Genomic DNA, 13219 nt, shown 5'->3' with positions numbered 1-13219 from the left:
ATTGGTCACCCATCCCCACGCGTGGAGGAGGCCCAGGCCTGAAACGTCGCCTGCTGAAATTAAAGGACACTTTTTCCCCCCGCTTTAAGGCGACTGCTATTTACGAATGTGTAAAAAAAATCGACCTGATACATAAAAATCAAACGGTCGTTCTTCAGACTCTCTGGCCTTGTGATAATTGCCAATACTGTAAATAGTAAATTGTTACCAAGTAAATCCGCTCTGATTGCCCGTATAAATAAATCAGTGGCCACTCACGTGTTTTTGCTACCTTACCTGCTGCTGCAGCTGCTAGGATGACCATTATTCGCGTGATGGTTATGTTCCTTGACGAGATCAATAAGGTACTGTGGTTAATACTGGTAGGAACCTCCTGGTTACATCAGCCCACAGGGGATTATTGTGTCCGTCCGTCGTGCATCCAAAAATGGGAGGGGTGGGGCTGGGTGGAGAGGGGCTGGGTGGAGAGGGTGGGGCTGGGTAGGGGGTGGGGCTGGGGCTGGGTGGGGAGGGGCTGGTCACCCCGTGGTGCCCTTATCAATGTTTAACCAACTCACACCGGCTTGTGCCCGCCCTCAGTCGGCCATATTTGCGGAATACACCACGCCGCCGTTGACCCTGGCCATTGACCGAGCAACCCAACGTTCTTACCAGCTCCCTCCGCAGGAATGTTTTGTGGCAAGCACTTCGTGCGTAACGAGCTCGACATTACAATGTATTCGTTCAGCAACCGGAATCTATTATGTGCGACATGTCAGTAAACCCCGATCCGTGTCACTCGCTGCATGATCCACATGCGTCTCAACTCTTTGTTGCGTGCTTATGTTGGCAGCACCGTTCGGCGTTTGTTGTGGGGGGGGGGGGGAAAGCTCGCGCCTTCTGCGCCAGGTTGGTTCGGCACGGACCCAGTGCAGTTTGGTTTAAAGTGGAGAATAAAACCATGTTTTTTTCCCCACCAAAATCTGTGACATCCATCACGTGCATGTGTGATTGAAAAAAATACAGATACAATATCAATATTTTTTATTTATTTTATTATCGTAAACATTTCTAAGTAGCTGAAAGCAAAAGCATGTTAACGTCAATTTCATGTGTCAATCTAAGCAGCATTAATCCATGCAAGTATAAAAAAAAAACCTGGATTCTTAACGATGCACCATCCAACACATTGGCAATGGGAAGACATTAAACATAGAAAACAATGTATTCTGGTTTCCTATATTTCATTTTACTAATATTTAAAACTTTTAAAACCTATATCGGTATATTATATGAATATATCCGAAGACTAAAAAGGTGCACTTGTAAATACATTTGTGGATTCAATAGGCCCAGGATGATAAAACAGCTTTCAACATAAATGAAACGATTCAAGTGAAATAAAAATGCTGTGGAGGCATAATTTACTTGCTACAAAAGCTGTGGACCTGCCACACAAGCATGAACTTAAGTGGAAAGTACATATTTGCTTGACTTCAATTTGATTCAGTAGAAAAATGGCAGTGATGTGTGAAAAGTGAGGAAATGCACCCGTATCGTTTGTAATGTATGGTACTGTGTACTTCAAATGGCAGAAGCAGCGGTTTGGCAGAGTAAAAAACACATCAGAAAAACAACCGGCGGAGTCTAAGAAATGTCTGTTTCAAAACAGTAATCAGAAATTCCTAAGGACTAATTCTTACCATGTACAAAATAACAGCTACGAAACAGTATTTCGAAACTACGAAAAAACTACTACAAACATCTTGTAACAAAGCTAAAAGTTAATATAAAACATAAAAAGCCCTCTTCGGTGGTAACACATAGGCTCACCTTTCAGAGAAGAAAAAAAATGGAATGCTCCATTACCAATTAAACATAAACACGGCACAAGTGTAATTAGTTGCGGAACACTGCGTTTTCAAGGTGTTTTTTTATATATATTATAAGATCGTCTACTTCTGCAAACACTTCTGGAGGCTGCTTTTTGCAGGCAGGCAAACTCAGACCACGCAGCACAAAAGCGCGTTAACCCCCATATAACCACCTTGAAAAAAACATCCACTACTTAAAACCAACCGTACAGCACATCCGTGCCCGTACGTACACCAAGGCCTCGATAACGCTCTTCTGCCTTGCATTCTGCTCACACTTGAGGCTCAGTGAGGTAACACGAAGTTGGGGTTGATGAAACTGTTCCCCACAACTCCAGTCTCAGGTCAAGTCTCTTAAACGTTTCAAAAGGCTCCAGTAGCCTCTGGCTGTGATCGTAATTCTCAGAGGAAAACCAGAGTGCCTTACCACAAATTGCAAATCATCCATCAAGTTTTTGCTGTTGTTCGATACAGGGATTAACTTTTTGCACGTGTGGTCAGTCCATACAGCTGCTATGCAGCATGGCTATATACCCTGCTGGCTTCAAGACGAGGCAATCTCTGGCAAGCATTGACACTTGGGGGGAGCATCGCTCCCATCTTAAAGCGATACACCCCCCCCCCCCCACAACATGAGGGGCAGCTGGATTACGGTCGGACGACACCGTACCCAAAACTGCTATATTTTCTTCCGACGCTGGCACTAGGCACGAGGGACTACCTCTTGTGGCTGTTGCTGCTCATAACTGTACGTACAGAGAACACTGTTCTGAGATAACATTGATCAAGTGTGATGGACGAATCAGATAGAGTTTCCCCACACACAGTGGCACCACCATGTCTATATCATTGAATGCACTAAAACATCTACACAAAACAATTTTGCAAGAAAACCACATTGCGATGTCATAATTCTGATCTTATAAAAAACAGGGAGGCCCCAATGATTTTTAATGCGACGCAGCGTCACTCAAACAAGTGGTGATGTACAGATTTTATCAAGTGATTGTACAAAACGTCACTAAAAATTACATGCACAACACGCATGTACTCTGGACGCAATTAGTCATCTGTACCCTCCTCCTTTGGCGCAATTAAAAAATAAATTTGCACCAGCAATTTTTTTAGTTTAAAATAGGCTTGTTACTTCTCTGGTGGACTCTTATCGTCTTTCTTATCCATATGCTCCTTTTTCACAAGTGCCTTCATGATCCTACGCAGGGGGGGCAAGGGAAATTGGACAGTGTTACTTTTTCTTTTTAAACGAAATTTGTAACAAAAACAGTCATCATCAAGTGTTTACAGTAAGTCCCCGGGTTGCGGAAGACCCAACTTACCGAAATCCGACTTTACGGAAATGCTCCCACCTCCTACACATTCCACAAGTAGTGACTAATTCCATATCTGAATTTTCCATAAATATGCTAAATTCCTCTGTTGATATGCAAAGTCCTTTGTCAAGGCTCCCTCCTCCTCTAAACCAGCTTAAATATACGCTGTCTTTCCGACAGACCTGTTCTTCACCTGAGGACGGCTGCTTGCGTTGTGGCCGAAACGTCGTGAGAATTGTATTTTATTCTGTTAAATTTTTATTATTTTATTATTTCCATTCTACGTGACTTTACCAAAAGAACCAAGAAGATGCTCCCACAAATTTTGTAAAAAAAAATTTCAATATAGGAGGTATAAGCCCCGCCACCTTACGCCTCGCTCCACCAAAACGCCTTTTGGCGTCATCTTGTCCAACCCATGTGAGACTAGGCTCTAAGGAAAGCTGTCCTCGGGTGTGGACCAATCAACTTCAAGGACAGTGCACATTATCAGAGTTATGTTTTTTGTTTGCATTATGACTGCAGGTATTGTGGTCTATGCAAACATGACTCCTTGTAAAAAAGGTGTCAGTTTTGTTGCCAGATAGAAGGGTAAAAAACCAATTATCATGATTGCAGCTGTAATAACAAAGACAAAGATCCCCCATTTTTTGCCTTTACAGACTGATGAGGCAAGTGAGTAGCGATGAAGGCTGGCACAGCGCACAAGCGAGTGGGTGACCAGCACCACGCCTGGCCAACTTATCTCCAGAGTGACAATGATTACACGTACCACCAGGTACTCGTTGTAGGCCGAGTCCACCTGGGGGAAGCCCTGTACCAGTTAAGATAATAGTCATCAGTGTTAGCCATGATCTGGAATCGCACTCGGTGTGCTGGGTTCGCAGTGCAATCGCTCCATTTCTGTTCCCCACTGTTAAACACACACACTCATACACATACTCTGCACCACACCTCACCTTGGCACGAGCTGTTGCTGCTGGTGCAGCTGCTGCTGGCGGTACGTCTCCATGGCTTGCTGCGGCACCAACTGCTTCATTTCCAGGCTCTCCTTCACATGTAGCAGCAGCTCGTAGTTCTCACGACCGCGCACCTAGGATGGTCGAACGGGACAGCAAGTCAGCTGGTTAAGTGTTGGAAGACAGCACGGAACAACATGCTCTGTGGGTAATAATGAAAAAAACCCAAGTACATGCATACGCATTTATCCTGTAAAATGCTTTCCAACATGCGTTGGAAATAGCAGCTATATTAATGTAACCTTCCAAGACACGAAATGCGATATCACGTGGCGCGCGAGATACGCCGTGGAGAGATGACCATATCGTGGTGAGGCGAGTGTGTGCACATGGCATGTGACAAAAATGTGATGGCCGAAAATGCTCATCCGTTATTGCTGGTATTATAAACTCTAACGTTTGTGCACTCCCTTAAAAAACTATTTACCCGATTTTCTAAACTTTGTCTTTAACAGAAACACAATTTTAAACTAAGATTTAATTTACATGAGATCATCCTGAAGAGAATTATCATCGACCCATGTTGGAGACACACAGATGGATATAAAGGCAGACAGAGTATTATTTTCAACTTTTGTTGGAAAGCATTAGGAAGGATGGGTGGGGAGTGCATGCATCATACCGGGATGAGAAACAGTTCTTCCTTTTCGTCTGGACGAGAACGCTTTGTGGGGAGGTAATGCGCCTTCCGAACTGTGGGGGCAAACACAATTTCACTCCACATTTGCTTGCATTTCATTGTGAATTAAGGCATCCGCCAGCAATTAGCTTCTCTACTTACACATGCATCCGGCAATTCGGCTCACGGCGAATTACTAAAACTGTATATATGCCGAAAGCACAGCCATGCCGAATTATCCCCAATTAAGAAATCTCAAATACCGAAATAACGAGGTTTTACAAAGTATAGTTTTCACCTGATGACGATTGCTTGTCTTGTGATCGAAACAACGTGATATTTTTATTATTTTTTTCTATTTACGTGGCTTTACCAAAAGACCCAAATGAATATTAATTCCTGCAGTCACGAAAGCTTTAAGTCAAGATTTATAGTTTAAAAGGTTAGACGTCGCCTCTGCTTGCGTGGCCACTTTCGACCAGCAGATGGCAGGAGCTTTGCTCAAAAGGCGGTGCAGCACTCGTGCCCACCTGTTCCTGCTTTTCTAATTCTGGCCATGAATGCTCCCCTGGGGGCCCTGCAATACAGGAATCCCCCCGCTATACACAAGGGATGCCTCCCTGCAAAATGCTATTACTTACAGCGAACTCTTAATTCCCCAGACATAATGTTCAAATCAGGGCTTGTTTTCCGAGCCAACATTTCTGGGAGAAAAAAAAACGAGCAACTAAATTTCACGTGTGCAAAAATGCATAAGATTACAAGTGAACTTACACTCATAATACAAACAATTAATAAATAGTTGCAGAGATGCTTTAAGAGCTGGCTGGATGGCTAAGTACAGTGCGAAAAAAGTTCAACATAAATAGGGTAACCCCCCCCCACCCACCCCCAAGTGTTACACATCTGCTAAACACACAAAACAAACGTAGAAAAAAATCAAGCACCACCACCACCACCACACAAACTTGGCTCACGTCTCTTCCCAGTGAAGACGCGTACGGAGGGGCCCTCGCTGTCCGAGCTCAGCGTGATTTGACCGGACGCAGGCAGCACCAGGCTGCTCCTGATCCCGCCGTTCACAGCCAGCGGCGGCGGGGGCGGCGGCGGCGTCACACGCGCGGGCCCCTGTTGCTCACGCTCCTGCTCGCGCTCCTGCTTGCGCAAGTTCTCCTCGTCCGACTTGCGATCGCGCCCGGGGCAAGCGCAGATTCTGGCCTCGAAGGAGCGGCGGCCCAACACCTGGCCACTGCAGGTGGTGGGAGAGTTGTCACCCATGAGTGAGTGGGGATGGGGGTAAAAGGTGGTGGAGGGGGGTAAGGTGATGGAGAATGAATGTTGTGGACCAACAACAGGGACACACACAAACTGATCTTTTCTTTACACACTCACGAAATCACGAACAGAAGATGCTCAAGAATGACTGCACTGACACAAATGTAATCAATAGCATAACAGGTCATCAAGTGTGTAAAAAGGTAAGGGTGCAGCCGTATAAACTGCTTGCTTATACCAATGCTCGTGGAAAGGCCTCTTACTCTGGCTGACTCATCAAGGCTGGCCAGAGATCAAGGAGGTAAGTGCACTGTGCACTTTACTCCACCACACGGGGGCGTACACCAACTGAGGTGCAACCAATTATATAACTGCCGCACTGCAAGATAAGATGGCATCGAATCGACGACAACCTTTGAATTGCAAGTCCAATGTACTGACTATTACATCAGCGTGCAAGTGTTAACGTTCTGACCAGCCATTACTGGACATCTGTAAAAAAACAGCCTTATAGCTCATCGGATTCCTCGAGTAATAATAAATACAGTAAAACCTTGGATTGCGAGTAACTTGGTCTGCGAGTGTTTTGCAAGACGAGCAAAATTTTGAAATAAATATTAATTTGATAAACGAGCGAGGTCTTGCAATACGAGTAGTGCGTGTATACGCTTTGTCTGCCGAGTGTCACGTGATCACAACTGATATACGAGTGCTTTGGATTACAAACACGTTTCCGGAACAAATTATGCTCGCAATCCAAGGTTTTACTGTATTGTGATTCTCACGTGTAACCAGTCACCACTGTCTTGATCCTTAGTAAATGGCCAAATAACACGCATTAACATGTTGTGTAATATGCGTGCATTTCTTTACGTCCGGCAAGAGTTGACCGCAGTTGGAATATTTAAAACGGCAAATTGTTACTGGCACTCACTCGCTGGCTTCAAGAGTGATGATGACGGAGATGGGGCGGCGGTTCATGCCACCCACGCAGCTGCTGTTGCACATGAAATTGAGCAGCACCGTGCTGAAGTCAGTGCCCACCTGGGTAACACACACACAGGTAGAGAACGCAGAGCGTTGGGCACAGAGACATCAGCAACCATTCACAGGACTGGTTGTTTTACAACAGCATATTAAGTAGGGATGTAATCATTCAGATTGGGTGTACTATTCGACATCCAGGAAACGGTGGCCTAATACTGCCATTAAGTGTCTATCAATGAAGGCAACATTACGGGGCGACTGTTGTAAATATTCGATTTAAAGCTTTCGTGACTGCAGGGATTCATCTTCTTGGTTCTTTCGGTAGAGTCACGTAGAAAGGAAATAACAAAATAATAAAAATGTAATTACAAATAAACCATAATAAAATATTTTATTATGTTTTATTTTATTATGTTTTATTTTTATTATTTCCCTTCTACGTGACTTTACCGAAAAAACCAAGAAGATGAATCCCTGCAGTCACGAAAGCTTTAAATCGAATATTTACAACAGGGAAATAATAAAATAATAAAAATTGAATTATAAATAAACCATAATAAAATATTTTATTATGTTTAATTTTATTATGTTTTATTTTTATTATTTCCCTTCTACATGACTTTACCGAAAGAACCAAGAAGATGTTGTAAATATTATTCGGACAGGATGCTCAACAGCTCGACGATGAATGAGCAACCCCAAATCCTCCTGAGCTTCCGGGCCACTCAGACAAGCGGCTGACGCCAAGTGGATACCTGCGGGGGCTCGTAAGGCAAACGCACGCTCTGGCGGCCCGTGTTCTGGTCGTCCACGTAGTCGGCCTGGACGCTGCCCTCCACCCGGATGAGGTGGCTTGGCGGGGCCAGGTTGTTTCCTGCGCACAAAAGTAGCAGAAGCTGCGATTACTCACGTGTTTCTGCTGCTCAAGTTGATCGTCGAGGTGGCGCTCAACTCCTGCTTATAATAGTTCCGAGGCGGTGGTGAAAATTCCACATTCCTACTGGCGAGGGGTTCTCTCCATCGGACAACTAAAATAATAATACTCATTTTAACGACACCAGAGGATGATTATGGGTTGAGGTAACCCCCCACCCCCACCCCCAATCAGGATTCGAATTTGCAACCTTACCATTGCTAGCAACACGCTTTACTGCCGAGCCATCTGGGTAAACCCTAGGACTTCCTTGCACCTGCCAAAGACTTACGTCAATTGGCTTTCACCTTGGTTATAAAGGTGGCTGACCTATGTATCATTGAGTATATCAGAAGATACCTGGGTTTGATCTTCCACGAAGCTCACGGTCCACCCCTAAACCACATCAGCTCCACAAACCATTGCAGTAGATGCGGATACCTGATGCACATATGGAAAATTTAAAACTCCCCAGTAGTGCACGACTGTAGTCATCCAGAACAGACCATATAACGACGCGATGCCCGATCCACAAATACGAAGGAGCCATCACGGCAATTCAACTCTGTTAATCCTGACACACCTCAAAGTGAAATTGTAGTTGTTGCTCCGCATCTACATCAGCCATACGAAATAAGAAGAAGTGTTTATCATATACCTGTTAATTGGCCCAATCATACTTCATGCGATTATGTTATTTCATCGTTAACCACAGGACGGAGACGAAGGCGAGTGAAACGTTACCGTCGTTGAACTCCTTGGAGATCTCGTGGTTGGGGCACCGCTTAACCACCTCGGTCAGGTGGTCGGCCTTCTTGTACACGGGCATGGCACGCACTGCGCAACCGGACGGCACCGGGGTCGCCACGCGCAGCTGCACCGGGCACGTCTTGCCGATCTGGCAGTACAGCTTGTTGAGGTCGGGCGAGTACTGCAAAAGGTAAAAACACAGATCCCCCCCCATATAGCCTTAACAGACCGTTGAGGTCAAGTGGTGTTGGCAAGCACCGATGAACACGGTGGCTACGTACAGTGTGAATGAAGTTCAACATACATAAACTAAAAACGACACTTTTTTTTCCCCACGTAAGGCGCAATGAGCTCTTTAGCTTTTTCAGAAGTGACCTGACCACAAAAGACAGCTCAACAAAGTGGCTTATTACGTGGAAACTTAGAGCAGCCAAATACTCTAAATCGCATGTTTCTAAATGTGGAGGGAAAAACCGGAGGACTTGGAGAAAAATCCACGTGACCACAGGGAAAACATGCAAACTCCAAATACAGGGTGTTTAAAAATGATGAACACAATTTCAAAGCCGTATATTTCACGATGGCAACATGTTACAATTACACAAAAAGTTACAAACGGCTTAATGAGTTCTCAAGTTTTACTAACCATTTTACAATTTTATTATGTTTTATTTTTATTATTTTATTATATCCCTTCTACGTGACTTTACCGAAAGAACCAAGAAGATGAATCCCTGCAGTCACGAAAGCTTTAAATCAAAATTTTACAAATGCTCGATGTGCCCTCCCACCTGCTGTACGGACAACATCGAGACAATAGTTGAATTCGTCCCAAACGCCTCTCTTCTCACGTTTTCCTCTGAGGTGCGTGGTCGCCCTGTGCTCTTCCCCTTACATCAACAGCCCGTTTCCTCAAATTGTCGGTACCAACGACGAATGCTCTTTGACATTGGCAGATCAATGCCAAAACGCCGTTGAAACGCACGCTGCACCGCAATTACGGATTCAGTCTTGCTGAATTGCAGAACGCAAAATGCCTTGTGTTGCGGGGTCGCCATCTTGCGGATGACTAAGGCTAGGGGCTGTTTGTGCGCTGGGAGAGGCATCTAGCGGTAATCATTTGAAACTCTATGCCCCGCCCTTTCAAGTGTTAAGAGTTTCAGTCATGGGCGGTTCGTGGTTGCAGAGATATAGCGATTTCAAATTGGGTCCATCTTTTTGAAACACCCTGTATACACCAGGCATCAGGGTCGGGATTGAACCCACATCCTCCTGCATACCAGGCGAGGTAGTTAACATCTTGCCACCGTGGCGCCCCTTGATGATTAGGATGAACCCATCAATGAACCACGGGAGTGTGGCCAAATCCCCCACCGTCCCGCTACGTACCGTCCATGTGGCCGACTTGGCGATGCTGCACTGCTGCCAGGACAAGTGGAAACTGAGGCTGCCCGGGTAGTCATCGGTGGAGGGGATGGAAGGGCCGGCGATCGGCGCGTTGAATGTTGGGCAAGCGGGCAGCTCGCACGGCGGCTGCAGGTCCAGCAGCGCCGATTCGGAGTCGGGCATCGGTAAGTTGTCAAACGGGGACGACTCCAAGTCCGGATTGATCATGTTATACATCTGCTATGGTGGGGGGGGGGGGAGAATAAACAGTCGTTGGTTTAGTGTCAACCCCGACAGCTGGTCAGAGCCTTTCAGGGCAGTTTCCGACGAAATGGCCACGCTCCTCCTGTTTCAGTTGCGGTCTGTGGAATGGTCGCGGAGCTAGGACAGATGTCAAAACTTTTTTTGTTTAAATAAAGTTTCAAATTGTTTGCTCTGGAGAGATCTTGCCAAGTCATGAGAGCATCAGGGTTCTGATAACCTGATATCGTTGCCTGCCCAAGTATGTTCAAGTCTCTTTGGCAAATGGCTTCTCAAGTGAAGGTCAATGCTCTTTTAGGCCGATCGAGCCAATTAATAGGACTTTTGCTCTAAGAGAAAAATACATGTTACGACGCAAATGCATAAAACTGTGAAAAAGTGAAAATCGACATGCACAGGGCATGAGCTGGCGCTTACTACACAGTGCAAAGCTCAATTTGGATTCCAATGTAGTAAACAGACTTGCTCTAGAAACCAGTGACCTTAAGTTTAAAACTACACAGGAATAGTCAATATCGCACACCTCATTAACCACCTCCTAGAAGAGCAAAATAATGGAGTTTTAATTAAGATTTGGAAATCACCAAAAAGTTGATGCCTAAAATCAAATCAGTCGAACCAATATTAAAACCAATTTAGCAAGACCATTTTTAGACTGGTTTTATTCAGATAGCAATCATACACAAAATGTAGTTATTTTTAGATGGGCAATAATATTGCCACACAACAGCTTACTCTAGAGTGACTTCACAAGAGTCTTTACAATATTCTCATTCACAATTAACTTAAGTAATATGCAATGTAAGCATTACCAAGTCGTGGCCGGAGAGTGAAAGGGCCCAGGGGTTATCCTCCGAAAGACAAGGCAAACTAGTCAGCTTACTTTACTTATAACAAATTATCAATATTTAAAAAACCATAAACCAAATGCACTCCCACACACAAGCAACCACAGATCTCTAATGTAAATGCCCCGCAGACAAATTTAACCACTGACAAACCTAAGATTCTTAAAAATAGCAACACAGGAATAACCCAACAAACAACCACTTTATAAATAACCATACGGTGTAACGCGATGGGCGCAGTTGCATTGAATTTTTTTTTTACTGAAAATACATTGAAATAGACAAAATAAAATCACTTACCGTTGTTATAAAATAATTTCGTTTTGCTAAAGCCCAGCAAGGTCATGACAACGGTGACAGAGCACTGATGAGCTTATCCGTCTCCAGCTTGTGGCCACAAGCATGGGTTTACTGTCCCTTCCAACAAAAGGGTGCCTGCCTATAACTAATTTAGCTGGAAAATGGCACCTTAACTTAACCAACACCCGTCCTGGCTTCAAGAACATTTGGGTTTTTATTTTTTACGTAGTATTATTATTAATGCTGCATAAACAATTATTATGCAAAACTTAAAATCGACAATCTTCGCACTTCACCAACACGATGGCCTCCTGGGCAGGCAATGTCACACGATCGAAATGTTATCTTCAGTTAACGAAAACTTCCTAACATCCGGGTGCCAAAAGCACGTCAGTTACAAACGTGCAAATTATTTACGACCATTGCAGCCGCGCTAGGGTAGCCACGCATGTACGTTTCTCTATTGGGTTAAAAAAGACCCCAACTCCACCAGACTTAGACGAGGCTGAGGGCTCTTATTTTGTTGCACGAGCACCGCCCAGGTTCACCATAACCACCCCCCTCCCTCTGTGACGTCTCACCCCCCCACCACCCCTCCCCCTCGGCTTAGACATGCCCGGGCATGTGAGCGTATCCAAGGCCAGTTGCTAGGGTCGTAGCACACACATATTCAGCTAGCAAAGAGAGGGGGGGGATGCGAGCTGACCAAGACGTGGTGAACGAGTTTCTGCCACCAACGATTTTTAAAGGGTGGACGAGGACCTGAGGATTGCCACGATCAGCTGGAGTGATTTAACCCCCCCGCCGCCCCCCACCATGTATGAAGGCTCATTCATGGAGCAGAGGCCCCCCCCCACAAGCAATTATTACGCTTGTTCTGGCTGACGTTGTGCACCGCAGTGCAAATAGGTGCACCATCGATTTTGTAAATTCACGTATTTTTTCACTCACTTGCGTCCAAGTAAACTTTAAAAAAAATCATCATCATCATCAGCCATGGTCAATCCACTGCTGGATGAAGGCTTCCCCCAAGCTGCTGCTGCCACCTCTCACGATCCTGAAATGTAATACATGCACCTAGCACCTGCACAATGACCGATTTCGTCGCTCCATCTCCCCAGTGAACGTCCTCTAAATATAAGTTTTGGGTCAATAATGGGGGAAAAATAGGTGTTGCTTTGTCTATGCCTCGACAATTTAAAACAACCAAACGTTTTTTTTTATACAGATTCAGACAAAAAGCGAATTTTAACATCGCAAATGAATTGTTATAATTTCCAGGTGTGTTTTTTTATTGCTTGCAAGTCTAAAATATTCTATGCTCAAGTGGGTAAGGTGTATACAATGAACGCTCCCAACAACACTTGCCGTATACACTCCAGGTCTCGATTGCAATACTTGTTTGGTAAATGATAATTACAATAGAAGCTATCGTTCGTTGTAAATTACATTTGTAAGGCTATGTCTTGTTATTTTAAATTAATTGTCTTGTACGTTATATATTCCCAACGTTGGGCATTCATGTCAAAGAATTTTAGGTGCATCGGTCTGAGATGCCGTTATTGACGTGAAGTTCACTATAAACATGACGATCGACTGAATCAGCTCACACTAAGGCATACACCAAGGAAATGTAGCAACCTACTCTCTCGAAATTTAGCACAATTGCATATTATT

The 13219-nt window shown here is 44.6% G+C and overlaps 1 protein-coding gene across 8 annotated transcripts in view; it reads right to left on the bottom strand.

Moving 5' to 3' along the window:
• Positions 1 to 1017: 1017 nt before the first annotated feature.
• Positions 1018 to 13219, bottom strand: part of LOC144728410 (tumor protein 63-like) — a 44837-nt gene continuing 32635 nt past the window's right edge. For 2 of the 8 annotated variants that reach the window (XM_078607830.1, XM_078607832.1), the window contains exons 4-11: positions 10137 to 10370; positions 8742 to 8928; positions 7840 to 7958; positions 7032 to 7141; positions 5800 to 6071; positions 4826 to 4896; positions 4144 to 4277; positions 1018 to 3066 (exon numbers count right to left, since the gene is read on the bottom strand). In XM_078607830.1, the coding sequence (XP_078463956.1) occupies positions 2997 to 3066; positions 4144 to 4277; positions 4826 to 4896; positions 5800 to 6071; positions 7032 to 7141; positions 7840 to 7958; positions 8742 to 8928; positions 10137 to 10370 (1197 nt within the window). In that variant the 3' untranslated portion in view covers positions 1018 to 2996. Of the gene's footprint in view, positions 3067 to 4143; positions 4278 to 4825; positions 4897 to 5799; positions 6072 to 7031; positions 7142 to 7839; positions 7959 to 8741; positions 8929 to 10136; positions 10374 to 11542; positions 12063 to 12493; positions 12600 to 13219 lie in introns of those variants that run through there. The other 6 variants (XM_078607829.1, XM_078607831.1, XM_078607834.1 and 3 more) reach the window with 5 other exon arrangements.

The sequence above is a fragment of the Lampetra planeri genome, chromosome 28, assembly GCF_965212315.1.
Source record: "Lampetra planeri chromosome 28, kcLamPlan1.2.h2, whole genome shotgun sequence".
NCBI lineage: Eukaryota > Metazoa > Chordata > Hyperoartia > Petromyzontiformes > Petromyzontidae > Lampetra > Lampetra planeri.
Note: the sequence above shows the minus strand (reverse complement) of the source record. Positions and strands in the feature narration are given on the sequence as shown.